This window comes from Podarcis muralis, chromosome 3 (assembly GCF_964188315.1).
Source record: "Podarcis muralis chromosome 3, rPodMur119.hap1.1, whole genome shotgun sequence".
Taxonomy (NCBI): domain Eukaryota; kingdom Metazoa; phylum Chordata; class Lepidosauria; order Squamata; family Lacertidae; genus Podarcis; species Podarcis muralis.
Window position 1 is genome coordinate 81,647,372 of NC_135657.1, and position 18,933 is coordinate 81,666,304.

The window sequence follows — 18,933 nt, forward strand, 5'->3', positions numbered from 1 at the left end:
TGTAACATGCATGTTTGTGATATAGCATGTGATTTTTGTGTGCTTGACAATTCACTACTGCCTTTCATCTCAGTGACAGACATATGCTGTGTTGTGTTTTTCATGCGTTTTGAGAAGCATAGCTTGGCAAAATTGCTAGGATTTAATCTACAGCATGTATTGTTGAATTAACCAGTTCAACAGGGTCAGCCACACTGCATTTCATTTTTCCAGATGTTTGTCTTAGTTGTTTATAATGATTTAACTTGTTTTAATTGGTGATTCTTTAGTTCTATTGTTTGTTTTATTATTATTTTTATTATCTTGTAATGCTACATATTAATTGCATTCTTGCATTTTGCTAATTTGTTTTGCTATTGTTGTTGTCTTTTGGATTGATAGGATGACAGCATGATTTTTGCAGTTGCACATTTTGCCATTTCTGCTGTCTCTAAACTACCTTAAATACAGTGATGTAGAAAGGTGGTGGTATACAAATTGAAAATGAAATGCAAGGAGAACTCCCCTTCAAGTTACTGTGCCTGCAAAAATCCTACTCTGACCATTGCAACAGTTGTGTGGTCAAGTTGACAGCATGTATATGATTACTGAAGGAACTACGTAAGGAAGTCAGAATGCTTGCAGTTCAGAGGTGCTATTGCTGCAGGAGTCCAAGTTAATGACACAGGCATCTCTTAATGACACTAGTATCTCTTAAATGCCACAAAATGTATTTGCAGCTTAAATTGTTTTACGTAAACTAAATCTAGATTCCTTAATATAATAAAGGGCAACAGTTAACTAAGTCCTACTCAGAGTAGACCTATTGGCATCAATGAACCTAAGTTAATCATCCCCATTCACTTCAACAGGTTTGCTTAGAGGAGGACTAGTGTTGAATACCACCCAATAATTTCTCCTGCATAGAAGTCATTGCTTTTATTCCCTCTTCAAGCCCCTTCTGGTTTTAGGAGGTAGCGGGGCAAGGGATGGTGACACTTCGACTGGCCCACCCCTCACCTCTTCCTCTGCTTATGACCCGTCCTGCAGCCCCACCTCCACCTTTGGCTGCACGGATCCTTCCCCCCACCCTGTCTCCTGTTTCACAGCTGGCACCAAGCCCCATAAATCACTAGCCCCTCTCCTGGGTCCAACTCCAGCTCCCCCGCCTCTTTCACGCACTTGTCAGAGTCCTGCCAGTCCTTGACAATTTATATTTAATTGCTTTTGCAATAAATATTCATTATATTTTCAGCTAGAACTAATATGCTTTCCCTATATTATCCTTTGCATTTCCATTATTGGCATTACTACCAGGTATTTCTGAGATGATGCATTTTGAGTTTTAGTGTCCCCCGCCCCCTAATTCTACAGTGGCAGAAGTATGGAGGGGGAAGTATCCATAGCAATAGTATTAATTTTTCTATTGTTTTTCACATTTTGCGAGCAAATGTTTGGAGAGAGTGCCTTAAATTGCAGCAGCAGTTTTCATTCTTCTGGTGTGTCAAACTTAAGTAGGGTCTTGCTGAAACTGCATTTGTAGGAATTCTGCATTCAGTAGTTACCATATCCAGGTTTGTGGTGGCATCAGAAGCCATGTGTCTGGAATTTTCCTCCAATTGGCCTCAAGTTCATTAAGGCGGAGTTATTCCGGGAATGTCACTATAATTAAAGGGCAGGTATCTGTATTCAACTTTATGACCACATTTGTGGTAGTGTGTGTCAGCGGGTTTCATTTTGACTGTGTTTACTCAGGATTTAGTTGGAACCACATTTTGGTTGTTGTTGTTGTTCCAATACAATTGTTAACTTAGTACATTAAAGCTAGGAAGCTGTTGATTTTGCCAGTGAGTGTTTTTTTGAATGTTCGTTGTGCTCTACTTGGAGCTGGCTTGTTTTCACTAGTCATAGCTAAGATTAACCACAGTTTATGGTTTGAATGACACACTACAACAGAAGCAGAAGCTTCCAGTCTCCCTGCTGATGTGCCAGAGAAGGAATGGGGAGGAGCATAATGTGAGGTGGAAGGAAGGCCCGGCTCACCCCCTAATGCCAAACCAAAAGTGTGTGTGCAGAGACATATACAGTGGTACCTCGGGTTAAGTACTTAATTCGTTCCGGAGGTCTGTACTTAACCTGAAACTGTTCTTAACCTGAAGCACCACTTTAGCTAATGGGGCCTCCCGCCGGAGCACGATTTCTGTTCTCAAGCTGAAGCAAAGTTCTTAACCTGAAGCACTATTTCTGGGTTAGCGGAGTCTGTAACCTGAAGCGTATGTAACCTGAAGCATATGTAGCCCGAGGTACTACTGTACATGCATATGCCAGATGAAGATAATGTTGAATGAACCTGCAGAAGGGGGTGGAAGCTAGAAATGGATTGATCACCATTTCCTATCCATGCCAGTTTTGAATGTGTTCATTTATAGGTCTGTTTTGTTCCACTTCCACATTAATCTGCAACTTTATTTTTAAAGCTTGGCACAGAAATTGGTAGTTTAAATACATATATTGGAACACATTTTCTAACAAACTATGCCATTCTAAATGTATTTTCTCTTACTGTACACTAGGGTTTTCCAAACTTGGGTCTACACCTCTAGCTAGCAGGACCAGTGGTGAGGGATGATGGGAATTGTAGTCCAAAAAGAGTTGGAAACCAAAGTTTGGGAAACCCTGGTGTATACATTACTAAACATATTGAATATTAAAATACACATTTTGGGATTTCTTTGAGTTAAGAAGTGCAAAATCTGAAGGAGAATGTCAGGGTGGGTATCAGAAGCAAGTCAGCAATAACTCGCAAGGTGTCAGTGAAGTTAATTTTTTATTCAAAGAAACAAAACAGCTCAGGCCTAGTGAGCACAGCAACTCTTTCCAGAAGATCTTACCCCAATGAGGCAGTTGTGAGGACAGAAGGTTTCCACCTTCCCACAGCAATCTAAGGCTCCTGTTCCCCTGGGTCCTTCCCAAGCAATCTGAGACTCTGACTCCTTGTAAGTCTCTGCTTTGCTCTCTTCATACCTTTGTGGGTTCTGGGAAGCCAGGGGGAGGGAAACTGGCCACAGCAGGAGGCAGAGACCCCCTGGATTCTTCAGCAGTCTGCCTAATCTCTGCCTCCACTTCTCCAGCCTCCACTTCTGCCTCTGATTCTGGACTGCTCTGTGCCACAACCTCTTCCTGCTCACTAAACCTTGCTCTCTCTTCAGCTTCCGACACCTCCTCCTCCCAGTCTGCTCCCTCTTCTCCCTCTGACCACTCATTGTTGTCCTACCACCACTCCCTGGGCTCTGAGCCTTCTCCCCTTGGGGGTTCCCCAGCTGGTACCTCCTATCGCTCCTCTGCATCCAGCCAGTCCATGACAGATAACTGTATTCCAATATGCACATTAATCCAGGAGGTGCAGATCAAATAATCACTTTGAAGTGCAGACCAAACAAAATTCCTGAGCATTCCTAGCAGAAGATGACTTTCCTGCTCTCCTCAGCAGCTTCATGTGTCCTCTTTCTTAGAGAAGGCCCTTTTGTCCAATTTTTCCCACAAACTTCCCTTTTCCCTCAGCCCACCACCACAGCCCACGCCATTTAGCATGGTCCCCAGTCCTTACCAGCACACTGGTATCTAAAGGAAAAGAAACTGAATAAGTTCAAAAGCCATTTTCAGTAAATATATATGCTGGAATTGTAGTACTAAAATTGATTCTGGTAGGGGAATGTCCCAACAGAATATTGTTAAATTAGGTGCAGTGATGAGCATCTGCGTTGCATTTGATTGACAGGCCGTTCTACAATTTTTTATGATAGGCATGCTTTCTACAATAAGTTATTTGATTTAAGAGGAGTTGAAAATTTGTAGTGAAGCTTCACCCATGTTCTTAATATAGTGCCATGCCCATTTATTTGGAAGTTTAAGAACATATTCTTATAAACATTGTATGCCCAGTTACTTACAGGATGCTAGCTGGAGCCTTGTGAAATGTTTTGTTGCTGTCAAATACAAATGCTTGTGTGAGTCTTTAAATATATATGAATGAACAAACAAACAAACAAACAAACAAACATGAATCCTCTGGATTTCTTTGTCATTTTTAAAATTAGTGATAGACTCTCAGTGAGATAACAGAACCAATGGAGAGTGACAGAAGAATATCCGCAAAACACTCTTTATTCGCTATCATAACAAGAAGATCAGATGTTTTAGTAATATCAGTCAGAACGTACTTTGGACTGATAAGTTATTTAAAATTGTTCTAATGGATACGCAAAGATTTTTTGAAAAGCCGTTACAGAGAAAAGTGCACCCTGGAAGGGCTATGAAGATTTATTCAGAGTGAATGTTTCCCTCTTAGTAATGCAATTGCAGACATCATAAGGAGCCATGCTGATTGGACGGAGGCATGTGCTAGATTGGCCCTGTAAGTGCCTTTGCTCTGAAAATAGCAGCCATCGCTATTAATACTTAGTAAGGCTTCCCAGATGAATTAACATGTAGCGGTTTATAGCTAAGGAATTAATTTGCTTTTTGTATGAATATTTAACTTTTAAAAATGCTGATGTAACCTAATATATGAGGGGCATTTACCAAGATCTATTACAGCTTTTTAAAAACAAACAAACCATAAAATGCTTTTCAAATTAAGTATGGCAGTAGAGATGAAAAAGACTCAGGATGCAATTCACACTTACAATCCAGTACTTCCATATCCTGTTGATTTTAACTTGGATAGTTATATGCATACTTAAACCTCGCCCACTGAGATGAGTGGGATTTTGACTTGATTGTGCCCACTAATTTTTCTTAATTTTTTACTTTTACTATATTGAGCACTGGAAGGTGAAACGCAGTTTTCTCATAGGCCAAACTTACAATGCTTTGAAAATACGATTATGGGTTTCTACAGCATTTTATTAAAATTTTAATATATTGAATACAAAATATATGGAACATTTACCAATGTGTTATTATTACACTGACTGTAAGAGTTAGTTTCCATTCATCCTTCGACACATTGTGAAAATTAATGCTGGAAGATACTTATTGTAGCCATACAACTTACTCATAGTTTACCGACGTAAGGAGAGCTGATATATCTCTAGGCTTACATGTGTGATTTGTTTTGAACCGTTTCCTAACAACGCAGCCATTTTGCTTGTGATCAAATTAGTATCTGGGTCTTAGGCTTTGAAAGACAAATGCATTAATCCACTGAACCACTCGGTCACTCCGTCAGTGCTAATCAGGAAAAGGCATAGGCAATTGTCAAATGAAGCAAATATATGCATTTGACATCGGAAGCTGCTAATTTCTGAGTATATTGTAGCTGTGTGATCTTTTACAAATGCTCATATGTCATCCAACCAGTCTTGTAAAATTTATAGTCGTGTATTCTGTCCATTCAGCAGAGCAGAAAATAAAGATATAAGAGTAATTCTGATTTTATCTCCTATAATTTAGGTTAAGAACAAATTTACTGGCCTGGCAAGACCTGAAACAAAGAGACAGATGCACATAACACAATAGCTTTTTGTAAACTTTGCTCGTGTGTTTCAACCCACAAATGAAAATGCAGTGTTTTTCCCAAATCTGTTTTGTTATAGAACATATGATTAGGAAAAACAATTATCAGCTAATTTACAATTGTACTTGTATGACTTGTAAGAGTTGTAAGAAAAGCTGGAAACAATTTGTGCCTTAAATAAAGCTTCCATATTGCACTCCACCAAATGTGGGCACCCTCATTTGCAACCCCCTCCTCTCCTGATTTCTCACTTGAACTCACCCCTTTCAAAAGTGCTTTATAAGAAAGAAACATTGTTGGCATTTCTTAGGTACTTTGCATGTAAGTATATATTTGAACCCTCAAAGGCTACATAAAAATTAAGACAATTATATGTCAGAAGTCTACAGTCTTGTACACATTTTCCTGAGAGTAAGCCTTATTGTACAGAGTAGGCTTTACTTCTTAGTAAATATGTACAGGACTATTTTTTGTTAATAAAGGAACTCTCAACTCATTTTCAGTGGCTGCAGCAGCATTCATAACCACTCCTTTCTTTTCTCATGCATAGAAATTGCTTAATATATACTGTATCTCACTGTATGTAGTTTGGTGCTTCCCTTTTTGTAGTGTTAACACTTTTAGGTAGCATTTTTTTTTTAAAAAAAAATCTTTCATTCTCATACCACTGTAAAAATAAGTAGAGCTGCAATCCAACCCCATTTACCTGGGAATGAGTCCATTGAATTCAGGACACTGTATAGACATTGTTAGGATTGTACTCTAAGTTACTAAATTTTATGCAAACTATCCTAAGGCCCTTTCAGAACATATTATTCTTCATTGGACACTTTTAAGATCGAAATATGGACTAAAATAGAGACCCATAAATGGGGGTCTTTCCTTGCCCTTTTGGGAGGGAAGACAACTAGGTTCTTTTAACACCAATTGAAGACTTGGAAAAAATGTGAAATTTTACATTAATAGGACTTTTTCCTATGATGCAGTGACATGATCTGAGAGGATACTAGGCAGGGGTGAAGCAAAGGTCGCCATTAATAAGCATCATTTATTTTTGTGCCTAGGAAGGTGCAATAGCAGTCCTGTGTGATACAAGGTCCCAGACCCAGACTTTTAGACTATTGGCAGTTTCTGCAATTTAACCTGTTGCATCCCTAATCTGTGTGATGGAAATAAAACAGATTATCAGAATAGATAGGCGAAAGGGAGGCATTGTTTAGTTTCAGTGTTGACTTGATACGCTCACATGACACCTTGTGGAAGCAAAACTGAAATCTGTATGTGACTGTAAGGCATCTGAACACGGGATTTGTTCATTCTTGTTTTATGGGGCATCCATAAGATGTTGTCCTCCTGTGTTTTCACTGCGCTTCTTCTGACTTTTGTGAGATTGTGGAAAATCTGTCTTGAAAAGGGGGAAAAAAGGAACAATAGCATAACACCTGTATAGATAGATAGATAGATAGATAGATAGATAGATAGATGATAGATAGATAGATGATTCGTAACACCATCCCTGCGTTAGGGTGCTTTCAAATAGGGGCTTTATATTGCAGGTAATTGAGATATTAAAAAAAATGTGTTGTTGGCAGCATGTCAGATTTTCCTGGGAAAGGGGAAATCCTGATTAAATGGGGTAGGATTGAATATGGGCTGGCGTTTTAATACTGATAATGTCATGTGGCTGCTGCAATGAATTTGCATACATAAGGAACACCTGTCCCACAATAAATACCTGCCTTGAAGCACCTTTAGAGTCTCGTTTTTGTTGTATTCAGTGACACATTAACGTCAGTAATATCGCTTTGAATTTTGTTTGGTTGTTTGTCTCTAGCATTTTTGTCCTATCCTGCTATGGCTGTATGCTAATGCAATAAAGGTTTGATTTTGACACATCAGGCAGATTAACCCATTGCTACTCCTTTTCAATCCAGGGACATTTTGTCACCCATTTTGGATGGCATTTATGGTTAATCTTTTACAAAGTGCTAAACAAAAAATAGGCATTGGTATCAAAGGTGAAACTGACCTTTAAGACTTTAGTCTTAAAATGCTTATATGGGGTTATGTCCCACTAGGGAAATAAAATGGAACCTGCTTCTGAGTAAACATATATTGGGTTGCACTTCCATAGGGACTGCCATTTTTCATCATCCTTCTCCCCAATTCTCTGCTATTTCTTCTGGCTTTTTGCTGCCGTGTGCAGCCTAAAGGACTTATACTACTAAGACTGCACATCAAGCTCTTATTTCTTCTCGAAACTTATTTTTTCTATTTTTCTATTGTTTGTTTTTTTGTTTTTATTTAACAAAATTTATATACTGCTTGATTGTAAAGAACCTCTGAATGGTTTCCAGAAAAAAAGTAAAACCTTAAAATGATCAGTAAAATCAGTTAACAACAGATATTTGAAAACATTCAAAAGATAGTTAAAATCAACAGTAAAACTAAGAAGAGATTAAAACACATGTCAGCATTCCACGTGTCTGGATAGGCTTGCCTAAACAAAAATATTTGTTTATATTTTTGATATATTTTGTTGATATAGCAAGGGCACCTACCTGATGTGAATAGGCAAAAGAAATCTTACCTTTCTTCCATCACAGAATTAAAAAACAGTGGGGAGTTTTTATGTTTGAAGGGAGAATGAGGCAAGGCCACAAAGCTGTGCTCCAACAGGCAGTGAAGCCTATACAGTGGTACCTCGGGTTAAGTACTTAATTCGTTCCGGAGGTCCGTTCTTAACCTGAAACTGTGCTTAACCTGAAGCACCACTTTGGCTAATGGGGCCTCCTGCTGCCGCCGCGCCGCTGGAGCCCGATTTCTGTTCTTATCCTGAAGCAAAGTTCTTAACCTGAAGCACTATTTCTGGGTTAGCAGAGTCTGTAACCTGAAGCGTATGTAACCCGAGGTACCACTGTATTTATCTGCCTCTGGAGAGAAAAGGAATAAAGCAGAAAGACTTTGAGCCACAGAAAAGGAGGTGGTTGGTTGAACCTCACTTCAGGATCCTTAGGACTGATTTAAATAATGAAAACAGTTTGTGATGTTCCTGTGGAGAGGTTGCAGCCATGTCGAGAACAGGACTCAGAAGAATGGTAATGTGCTTAGCCTAGCAGCAATGGTATCAGTAGAAAGTATCTGCAATGTATCCCACAGGGAAGGTTGCTTATTTTATGAGGAAACCTTGCAACAGATCTGCCTTAATAACATAAAGCAGCAATTGCAACTAGGACTTGCTACATAGTTTCCAGTTAGTTCTTACAGAGTTTTATGGCGAACCACACCCAAGGAGGGGATTTTCTGTTACTGATCAAGCTTATCCTTTTCTTAGAGACTGACCATGCACAATATATACAGTACCTCTTGATAAGATTTTTGTGATACATTTCTTACAAGCGCAGAGTTAACAGCACTATGATTGCAACAACAAAAATTTGAATATTAATATAAAACAGGGCAGGAATCTACTCAATTTGCTCTCTAAAACTAAAAGTGATGCAAGATAACAGCCAATAAATTTAGGAAAAAAAGTTCTATTGCAAGAAACAAAGCAAAAAAAGGGGGGAAGGGTGTTATACACTTGGAAAAGTATTGGCAGGTTCCTCAAAGTTCTCACTATAGCCTTTTGCCTCTGTTGTTTCAATGTTTCTCTACAGTTTATCCTGTACTGCCATAAATTTGTCAGGCTTTGACAAGGATGGCTAACCCTTTACTGGACTGAGGGGCACATTTAGTCTTGGACAATCCTCTGGGGGCACATCACAATAGCAAAGGTAGGGCCAAAAGCAGATGGAGCTGCTATACACGTAGGGTGGGATTTGATGAGTCCCATCAAGGGAAGCCTGTACAAGGACTTCCCCAGCTCTCCTCTCTCCATGTGTCCCCCAAACTCCTGCAATTGGCTCTTTTGTGAAATAAAGTGGCCTACTAAGTGCATCCCCAATGGAATTAAATACCAGCATCTAAGGACCTAGACTTTTACCTTAACTCCTAATACAGTGGTACTTCAGGTTAAGAACTTAATTCGTTCTGGAGGTCCGTTCTTAACCTGAAGCACCACTTTAGCTAATGGGGTCTCCCGCTGCTGCCACGCGATTTCTGTTCTCATCCTGAAGCAAAGTTCTTAACCCAAGGTACTATTTCTGGGTTAGCGGAGTCTGTAACCTGAAGCTTCTGTAACCTGAAGTGTCTGTAACCTGAGGTACCACTGTAGATTATATCGGAGATCTGCTTCTCCCCCCTCCAGAATGTAAATAGGATTGTTCAGTTCATTTCCTCATGGGAGGGATGTTTTAAACTTGTACTGAAAGAGGGAAATGGGTGATCACATTTGTTCTATGATTTCTAAGAGTGGATTCTATTAGATAGCTTGCCAGTGGGGATGCAAGAAAGCAGCAGTTTCCCCTTCTGCCCTGTATTTGTCAAAGTCAGCATTTTTTTTCCTATTCCACTACAGTTTGTTTCTTCCAACTACTAGGTTGTTCACCTCGTTGCTTGCTATTTAATGTAAGTTTCATAATTTACGTAAACTTTTGTGCAATTTACATTCGTTTCAATAAAAAGGAAATGCCAAAACAAAATTTAAATAGTTATTCTTCACATACCATTTCAAAAATCCACAAGAATGTGACCACAGATGAACATGCAAACTACAGCCATTTTTTCAATCCCCCCCCCCATTTTTTGTCAGAATACTCTGACATCCCTACTTGATACCAATTCTATATTTTTCAGTCTTTTGGGGTGGTATTCACTTACCAATGGTTCTTCATAGTTATTTTGTTCCATTTGCACCAGGGAATGTTTAGGGTTTTGTATTAAGTGATTCATAGGCATAAGGTAGAATCCCCAAAATCTTCAAATTCTCTATTTTTATATATATGAAGTATTTTATTGCTTTTTTTACATATAATAAACATAATTTAAAATAGCTTTTTAAAAGTCTTGATATGTTTCTATGCTAGATATAATCATTGCAATCAAACTTTTAAAAGGTGTTGGATAAAGTAGCTGATGTGATTTGGAACAGAAAGATGAAATTATGTAGTTCTATCATTTTTACAACTGTGGTTCTGCTGGACCAGAACAATTTGTAAGTTTCTGGTTCTTCTTAAGTCATTTTGGCTCATTGTCTGGGATAATGATGGAATGCTTCCTTGTAATGTGGGTTTTTCAAAGCTTTATATCCACTGAATATTAAATTATCTTTGTTTCTTGGTCCCCCCCCCCCGACAGTCGTATTTAAAACTTGAAATTAACTTGGAATTTGTACACTTTGCTGGGTGTTGCCTCTTGGTTTTGCATGTCTAAGTATCCCCACACTTAAGCTTAACTGGTTTGACAAGGGCTTGAAAATCAGAAATTTGTTGAGGAATCTCCCAAGTCTGTTTGTGTGAGGAGAAGGGTGAGCCATCTGTTGCTCTTTGCACTTCACGTTACGATTTTTGTGTGCAAAGAGAACCTTGTCTAATGGGACAAGAGAGATAGGCATTCAAAAAGAGGAGCACAGTACAGCACTGTGAACTGTGAATGCACATTGTCCCCTCTTTTTTAAAAAAAGAATATGTTTGTGTGTCAGTAGCATAGCTTTGAATCAAACACTATTATGCTTCAGACACTGTAGAACCTCTTGGCCACAGCCACATTGTCCTCTCCTGCCTCATGTAGGGGACTGAAAAGCCCTGCAGACACTTGTCTGAGGAAGGAGGAGGTTGTCCTGCTCAGCAATAGAAAGTGGAAGGAGGTAGCAGAGGCAGCACATGGAGCAGTCTACCAAGGCACCTCCTCTCCTGTGGTCTGGCAAAAAGAATTCTTGCACGGACCCCAATCCCTGGCAGTGGCAGATTCATGGGTGGCAGCACACACCTCAGGTTTGGTTTCCTTGGAATTAAGGTCTCTGAAGACAGTGGTGTCTTTGTGCAATATGTTTTTTATTTATTTCTACATATTTGTATCAAGGGGATGTGAGTGGCGCTGTGGTCTAAACCACAGAGCCTAGGTCTTGCCTATCAGAAGGTCAGCGGTTCGAATCTCCGTGACAGGGTGAGCTCCCATTGTTCGGTCCCAGCTCCTGCCCAGCTAGCCGTTCAAAAGAACGTCAAGTGCAAGTAGATAAATAGGTACCACTCCCGCGGGAAGGTAAACGGCGTTTCTGTGCACTGCTCTGTTTCGCCAGAAGCGGCTTAGTCATGCTGGCCACATGAGCCGGAAGCTTCTCTGTGGACAAACACTGGCTCCCTCGGCCTATAGAGCGAGATGAGCACACAACCCCAGAGTCGTCCGCAACTGGACCTAACAGTCAGGGGTACCTTTACCTTTTTTACATATTTGTATCATGCTGTAGTGACAGACTTTACTGCTAGGGGGCACATGAGGCACATAAACTGAGCCAAAACTTGGAGTCTGACTTGCAGGAATCCACCTCAGAGCCCAAATGGGTCTTCTCAGGAGAAGAACAGGAAAGGGGAGGTGCTGTCATTACCTGCTGAGGGGGGCACTTCTTCCTCCCTCCCTCCCTCCCTTACTCCCTGGCACCAAGGGAGGTTTTATTGGCAGGGGAGGGAGAGAAAGAGAAAAAGGGAGAGGGGAAATTTTGTTGTCCTTTTGCAGGGGGAGAGAGTGGTCTTGGGGTTGATGGGGAGGTGCATCATTGTCCTTTTGGCGGGAAGCTGGGGATGGGGGAGACGGTATGTGGAAGTTGGGGGGAGATGTGGTTCCTCTTTTATAGGTTCAGAAGCTGAGGAAGGAAGAACATACTGTGGTCTTGGAGAGGGAAACAGAAATGGAGAAGGGAGATGGACCTGAGGGGAAACTAAGGCAGACGGATGGGGGATATTGTGGTTGTGGATAGGGAAACTGAGGCAAGAAGAAAGGGTTGGTGAGTAGAGTGAGCAGTGGGGCACCCTGTATTACACATATATATTCAAGCCGAGCATCAGTTGGAAGAGCCCACTACATTAACGCTCCCACAGATATTGCTCCACCATTGGAGGCCCTCCAAAGCCATTGCTTTGAATTCAGCACAGAGATCAAGCCAAGCCTCCTTGTCTCTTCCCAGCCCATTTCAAGACAAGTCTGGTCTGTTGTTCTCTTGGTGAGACACTTGCTGATGATGCCGCCCACTGCTGATGTAGGGGGCAAGGCCTGCCCTCCTTAGCCCACCTTCTGGAAGCTTCTTCAACTGGTAGTTTCTGGGTGGCAACCAATCACAAACCTACTTAACAGACTTGGCTGGATACCTTCGCTTGACAAAGAGACTGGTTTCGCTACTTCAGCAGCCTCTTTTACTATTATTACTATTATTAAACTTAATCCCATTTTACAAGCTGTAAACCCACAGACTGGGAGAGGAACAACCAAAGATAACATCTAGACCAGCCTTCCAGCCATAACACTATTCACCTGCCCCCTCAACTGCCGCCTCTTGTCTGTTAATTCTGGGGCGAGTGGAATGTCTCCTCTCATCTCAGGCAGGTAACACTGGGGCAATTCATTCTGCAACAGGAGAAAAGAGTGGAGGAGTTAGCAATGCTCTGTATTACTACTGTTCAGTTTGTTTGCTGTACTACAAGCATATGCCTGTTCAAAAGCACATTCAGTGCGCATTAGCAGTCCTTATTTCAATATGGATCTATCCAAGCTTTTGCAAGACAGATCTGGATGAAATCTTGAATTGTCCTGTTCCTGACCATTTTACCATTCTAATTAGCAACCTATCAGAGCCCTATTATATATATCTCTCTTTCATGTTCACTATAAATTTACATCGCTGAATTTGTGTACACAAAATTAAAATATGTTAATATTATGAATTTTAGGCCACCTTAAAACCCTTAACAGAAAAGAAGTATATAAATTAGGGAGGTAAGAAGGCACCGCTTTCCATTCTGCCCCAGATTCACCACGTGCAGCACTGCCTCTGTTCCGCTGCAGTTTGTCTTCCACATAAACTACACTATTTGTTTCATTGTTCACCATAGCAATATTATGTCATCTGTGTCATAATGTTATTCCACCCCATTCATTTTAGTGTGAAGGAAACACAATGCAAATGGAGAGAAAACATGATCAATTATGTATTGCTTGCAGGCTGAAAGCAACCACGTCAGTTGTTCACTGGACTGAGTTCCAGTTTGAACACAGGCTAAATAAACAATCTCTGGCAATTTCTGCTCCCGTTTTTGTTTTTGTCAGGAATGTCCATGATCCTTAATATAAATAAAAGAAAGAAAGAAAAGGCGCTCATTTATTTGCCTTCAGAAGCCAATAAAATAAAATAAAACCCAAGCTTCGCTGCAAAGTCTCCATGGCATTCTGAATTCCTGTACTTTTTTTTTTATTATTTGCATAGTGCATCAATTTTATTGCACCTGACACAGGTGCAATTACAGAACTTTAACTATTTAACTCAAGCATCAATCTGAGAAGGCGGAAGCAGATGCATATCAGAAATAGGTGAATACTAATTCATTCGGGGGCCCAAGGGACTGCTGTAGCAGACATACTCTTGTTGCTTCCATTGCTTTGCATTTCTGTGGCCCGGGGGGTGGGGTGGGCTGTATTGATATCCTTTTGTTTTTCCTTTCATTTTATTATGTATTTTGTTTTCTCATTTTGTATTTTCCTGTTGTGAACTGCTCTGGGATCTTTGGATGTAGGACGGTATGCAAATTTAATAAATAATAATAATAGTATTTTATGTCATTTTGTGCTGCTTGGGTTCCCACCCATGCCCACCCCACCTCTCAGCGTTGCCTCCTTAAAGCAGCTGTTTCTTTTTCCCTACTGGATGCAGTCAGCATGAATGTCCCTTTCTTTACTTTTAGTTTCAGAGTTATTAACAAATTTTGTCATTTTTATAGCAAGTCCAATGCCCAAGCGTTGTTCCACAGCAGTTTTCTGTTTGTTCTTTTCAGCTGTTTTTCATGTTTCCCCATAGATTCTTCTATGAAAAGCCCAATGGACCATAGGTTGGGGGTGGAGATGGGGAAAGCAATGCACATTGTTTGTGCTTTGAATTAGTCAATTACTTGTACTCAGTGTTGTTTTTTCAGGGGTTACACTTTCTAGGAAAAAGCGCTGCTTGTACTGCAGACAGCTACAGTATTTGGTGTTTATGTTTGCTTGTTTTTCATAAAATAAACACACACACACACGCACACGGCAATCAGATAAGAAACAACTAGTAGTTCACAACTGAGATATCTCTAGAGTTAGTATACAGTGGTACCTTGGTTCTTGAACTTAATCCATTCTGGGAGTCCATTCGACTCCCAAAACTGTTAGCAAACCAAGACGTGGCTTCAGCTTGAGCACAGGAAGCTCCTGCAGCCAATCGGAAGCCGCGTCTTGGTTTGCTAACGATTTCGGGAGTCGAACGGACTCCCGGAATGGATTAAGTTCGAGAACATTCAGCTTCCAAAAAACGTTCGCAAACCAGAACACTCACTTGCGGGTTTGCAGCGTTCAGGAGCCAATTTGTTCGGCAGCTAAGTCGTTTGAGAACCAAGGTACGGTTGTACATACTTTTAGAAGGCACTGCCTGCCTTCAGCTATCTGGGGCTGATTTAATTTGAATGATGCCTGCCCCTTCATCTATCCTAGGGGCATGGTGGGGAGCGAGTGTGCGCCTTCCCTCCCCACAGTCCCAGTTAGGCTGTCCCAGTTCCCATGAGGGGATGGCATACTTGACAGGATCAACATGCATAAATTCTAATGTGCAAGGGCCTCGATCATGTGGTGGATTGACATATTGGATTTTATACACCTACGCCCCATTTAAATGATCTTAAAGATACCGATAAAACATTTTTAAAAGGCTACACATACCACAGCTATATTAAAAAACAACTATCAGCAGAATCAAAGTTAAGAAATAAGATGTGAAAGGTAACTGCCCACCACCACCCTGTGGGCAGCCAAGGATTTCAGAGGAGGGATCTGTGGGTGAAGAAGGAAGGCACACTCTTGCTTCCTACCACGTGTGTGACTCATGTTGTGAAAATACACTTTACGCTGACTAGCACCTATTCTAAATATCAAGTATTCTTACTGTTTATTTTGACTGTGGGAAGCACAAGGCTGATGTTATCTAGCTGGAACTTTAAACAACGTAATTTACTTTACAACTGGTAATAGAAACAGAAAGTGTTTTAACGACTTGTTTGGCTTAATTGTATATAGGCACATTTTTATCATAATGTTATACAAGGTGTAACACTTTGAGCCTGCAGTTATACCAATGACTCTTATTTAACTGAAAGTTTTTTGAAAATTTAAATGAGAAAGCATGTTCTCAATAATTTCTTGTCTGTTTTCTCCTAGACAAACGCGTTGATGACTGGCCCTTGATGCAGTCTCCATTTCCCACATTGGCTATAAGTACTCTTTACCTCCTCACTGTTTGGCTTGGTCCCAAATGGATGAAGACAAGGGAGCCTTTCCAGTTCCGCTCATTATTGATTTTTTACAACTTTGGAATGGTTCTACTTAACTTCTATATTTTCAAAGAGGTACCACTCTTTTTACATATATGATTTGCTATTTACAGTTCAGAATTTTGTAGTGGTTTTTATGTGTTGTGAAAAGCAAATGTGTCTTCAGGTGTATTTGAATCAAACTGTTGATTAATGTGTTTTACTCTTCATAAATTCTTTAATTTGCCACAAAATACCTTTGGGATCATTACATTGGCTTTTGTTTTTGTCTCTGTGTGTGATTTAACACTGGAATTATTTGACTTTGTATACATTAGGTTCTGCTGAAGGTTGCATTCATAAAAGCTAAGAAACTGAGCGGCAAACTATGCCACAATGTCAAATCAGGAAAATAAATAGCTCTACAAATTCTTTAAAGATGGCTCTCTAGGGTGTGGACAGAGCACTTATCTCTTGTCCTCAGCATTTAGCACAACAGTGCTAGGATTGGGAGACGGAGCCTTGGCAGATTGCTGGGCCGGATTTGGGCCACTTTGAGTTTGCCTGGTAAGAAACCATCAACCAGTGCGTATCTCTTGAGTAGAGATGTTATATGCTGACAGGGTCTCAATCATGTCACCAATTGTGCTGTAGCATTCTGCACTGACTGTAGTTTCCAGGTCAATAACAAGGAAAGCCCTACATAGAGTGCATTGCAGCAATCCAAATTTGAAGTCACCAGTGCCTGAACTACTGTGATCAAGTTCTCCTGGTCCAGGAATGGACATAGTTGTTGTACAGAGCCTCCGTTTTGCCATGATTCAACTTCAGCTTATTTTCCCTCATCCATCCCACCAATGTGTCTTGGCACTGGTGCAGGGCCTCTCCTGATTCAAATAGAGTTCGGTGTTGTCAGCCTACTTGCTAGCTAACACCTTGTCCCCAAACTCCTAATTACTGTTCCCTGTGACTAAAAAAGGTAAAGGACCCCTGAGAGTTAAGCCCAGTCACAGACGACTCTGGGGTTGGGGCACTCATCTCGCTTTACAGGCCGAGGGAGCCGGCGCTTGTCCGCAGACAGTTTTTCTGGGTCATGTGGCCAGCACGACTAAGCCGCTTCTGGCGCAATGGAACACCAAAACCAGAGCAGCGCACCGAAACGCCTGTGGCTACACTACATATAAATTTGTAATAGCATTGGAGATAAAATAGTGCCAATGCCAATGCCAAAGCAATCTCTCGATGCTATTCTCTGGACTCAGTCCCATAGGTAAGACCAGAACCACTGTAGCACAGTGACCCCAGTTCCCATTTCATAGAGGTGGTCTAGGAGAATATCATGGTGAATGGTACTGAAAGCTGCAAGAGAGATCAAGAAGCAGGAGCGTGGTCTCTGTAAAGGGTATCCATCAGGACAACCAATGATCTAAGATGCAGAGAGAGATTCGCTTTGATTTGGAGAATGATGAGCACCATAAAAGGTTACACTTGCAGAATAACCTTTATAGTAGGATAGGAGAGCTGAAAAAAAATCATATCAGGCAACCAATGTGCCCCTTTGTTTTCAGATAGTACATGGGAAAATGAGTCTAAAAAGCCCTGGACATAAATGTTCATAGCTATGGTGGCTCATTTACCAGAAGTAATGTATTTAGTGTTAACTCTGGAAGCATGTACTTAATTCTGACCAAACTAAGCCTCCTAGAACAAGTACCTCCTGTGTCCCAGGCTTTTTAGACTTGTCCACCCATGTACTATCTAAAACCAAGGGGGCGCATTGGTTGCCAGGTGTGAAATATATTGCCATTGTTTGCAGCTCTCCTACCCCACCATTTAACTCTGGGAGGACTCTCCTCTTCCTTAGACTTTCCATCTTGCCGCTCTGCTCAGTTGAGTGTTCTGTACGCTTGTCCTAACACCTGGTACATGATGGGCTGAATTGGTGACATACCTACTTTAAAGCAATTTGTAACAGATGAAATTAACAAGACAACTGTTTGATAGGACTGTGAATCCCAATTTCATTTCTTCTCCTCAAGATCATTATTGTAATACTGTACCTTCGGAAAATTAAATTGAAATATTTCAATAGCTATTATCTTTATTTTGGAGATTATCTCGATTGGGAGAAATTCTTCTTTAGGCTAGTTTTCAAAAGTCAGTTCTACAAATCCTCCCCAAAACTGTATTCAACGCTGTTGCAGTTCAATGATGAAGCAGAGAAATTTTGTAAATATAATCCCATCTGTTAATATTGGGTACAGGACCACAATTGAACACTTCATCCTTCCAATAGGAAAGCCGAATGGTTTTATGGTCCAGCAAAGTTAAGATTATATCCTGCCCTGTATGGGAGCACTCTAAATTATGCACAGTCTATAAGCCACTTGTGAAAGTTTTATTGAATCAAACTTGAATTGGAGATATTAAATAGCAAGCCAATAATGGAAGACAGATGTCTTCAGAATTTCTATTTATTTTGGGGTTGGGTTTGTTGTTTTGTTAGTTGTTTTGTTGTTTTGCAGGCTTAGTTGGCTGTGGTTTGATGCCTGAATGAGGGACGCTATGAAATGAGAAGTTAATTTTTTTAATTTGCCTTTTCGATTTGCACATAAAGGCCACAGGCCAGAACCCTGCCCTTCTGAAGAAGGGGTGGAGTAGCTTCTTATGAGACTCCAGTATGAATGATCCTTAACACCTGCAATGCCACCCTCATGCCTAGTGCATCAGCTTGACAAACCAGTCACTTAAAGGCAAGACTGCGCCTCACCTTAGGACACTAAGCTGCCTAGGCTTGCCTAGGCCCTGTGAGCAGCTCTCTCGTCCTGCTTTTGTTGAGTAATATGGATGCTAGGGACATGGAGAAGAAACAGGCTGCTGGAGGCTGTAAGGCGAGGTGTGTGAGGGCCTCAGCTGGAAGTGAATTGCCACATCACACTGGATATGAGGCTTTGGGCAGATCCATACCACACATTTAAAGCTAATGGCTTTCTCCAAAGAATCCTGGGAACTCTCATT

At 40.7% G+C, this 18,933-nt stretch overlaps 1 protein-coding gene across 1 annotated transcript in view; it reads left to right on the forward strand.

The window, feature by feature from the left end:
- The window catches only part of ELOVL4 (ELOVL fatty acid elongase 4), a 48,955-nt gene that overhangs the window by 9,927 nt on the left and 20,095 nt on the right, over positions 1-18,933 (forward strand). The window contains exon 2 of the mRNA XM_028722838.2: positions 15,824-16,011. Within this exon, the coding sequence (XP_028578671.1) occupies positions 15,824-16,011 (188 nt within the window). The remainder of the gene's footprint in view (positions 1-15,823; positions 16,012-18,933) is intronic.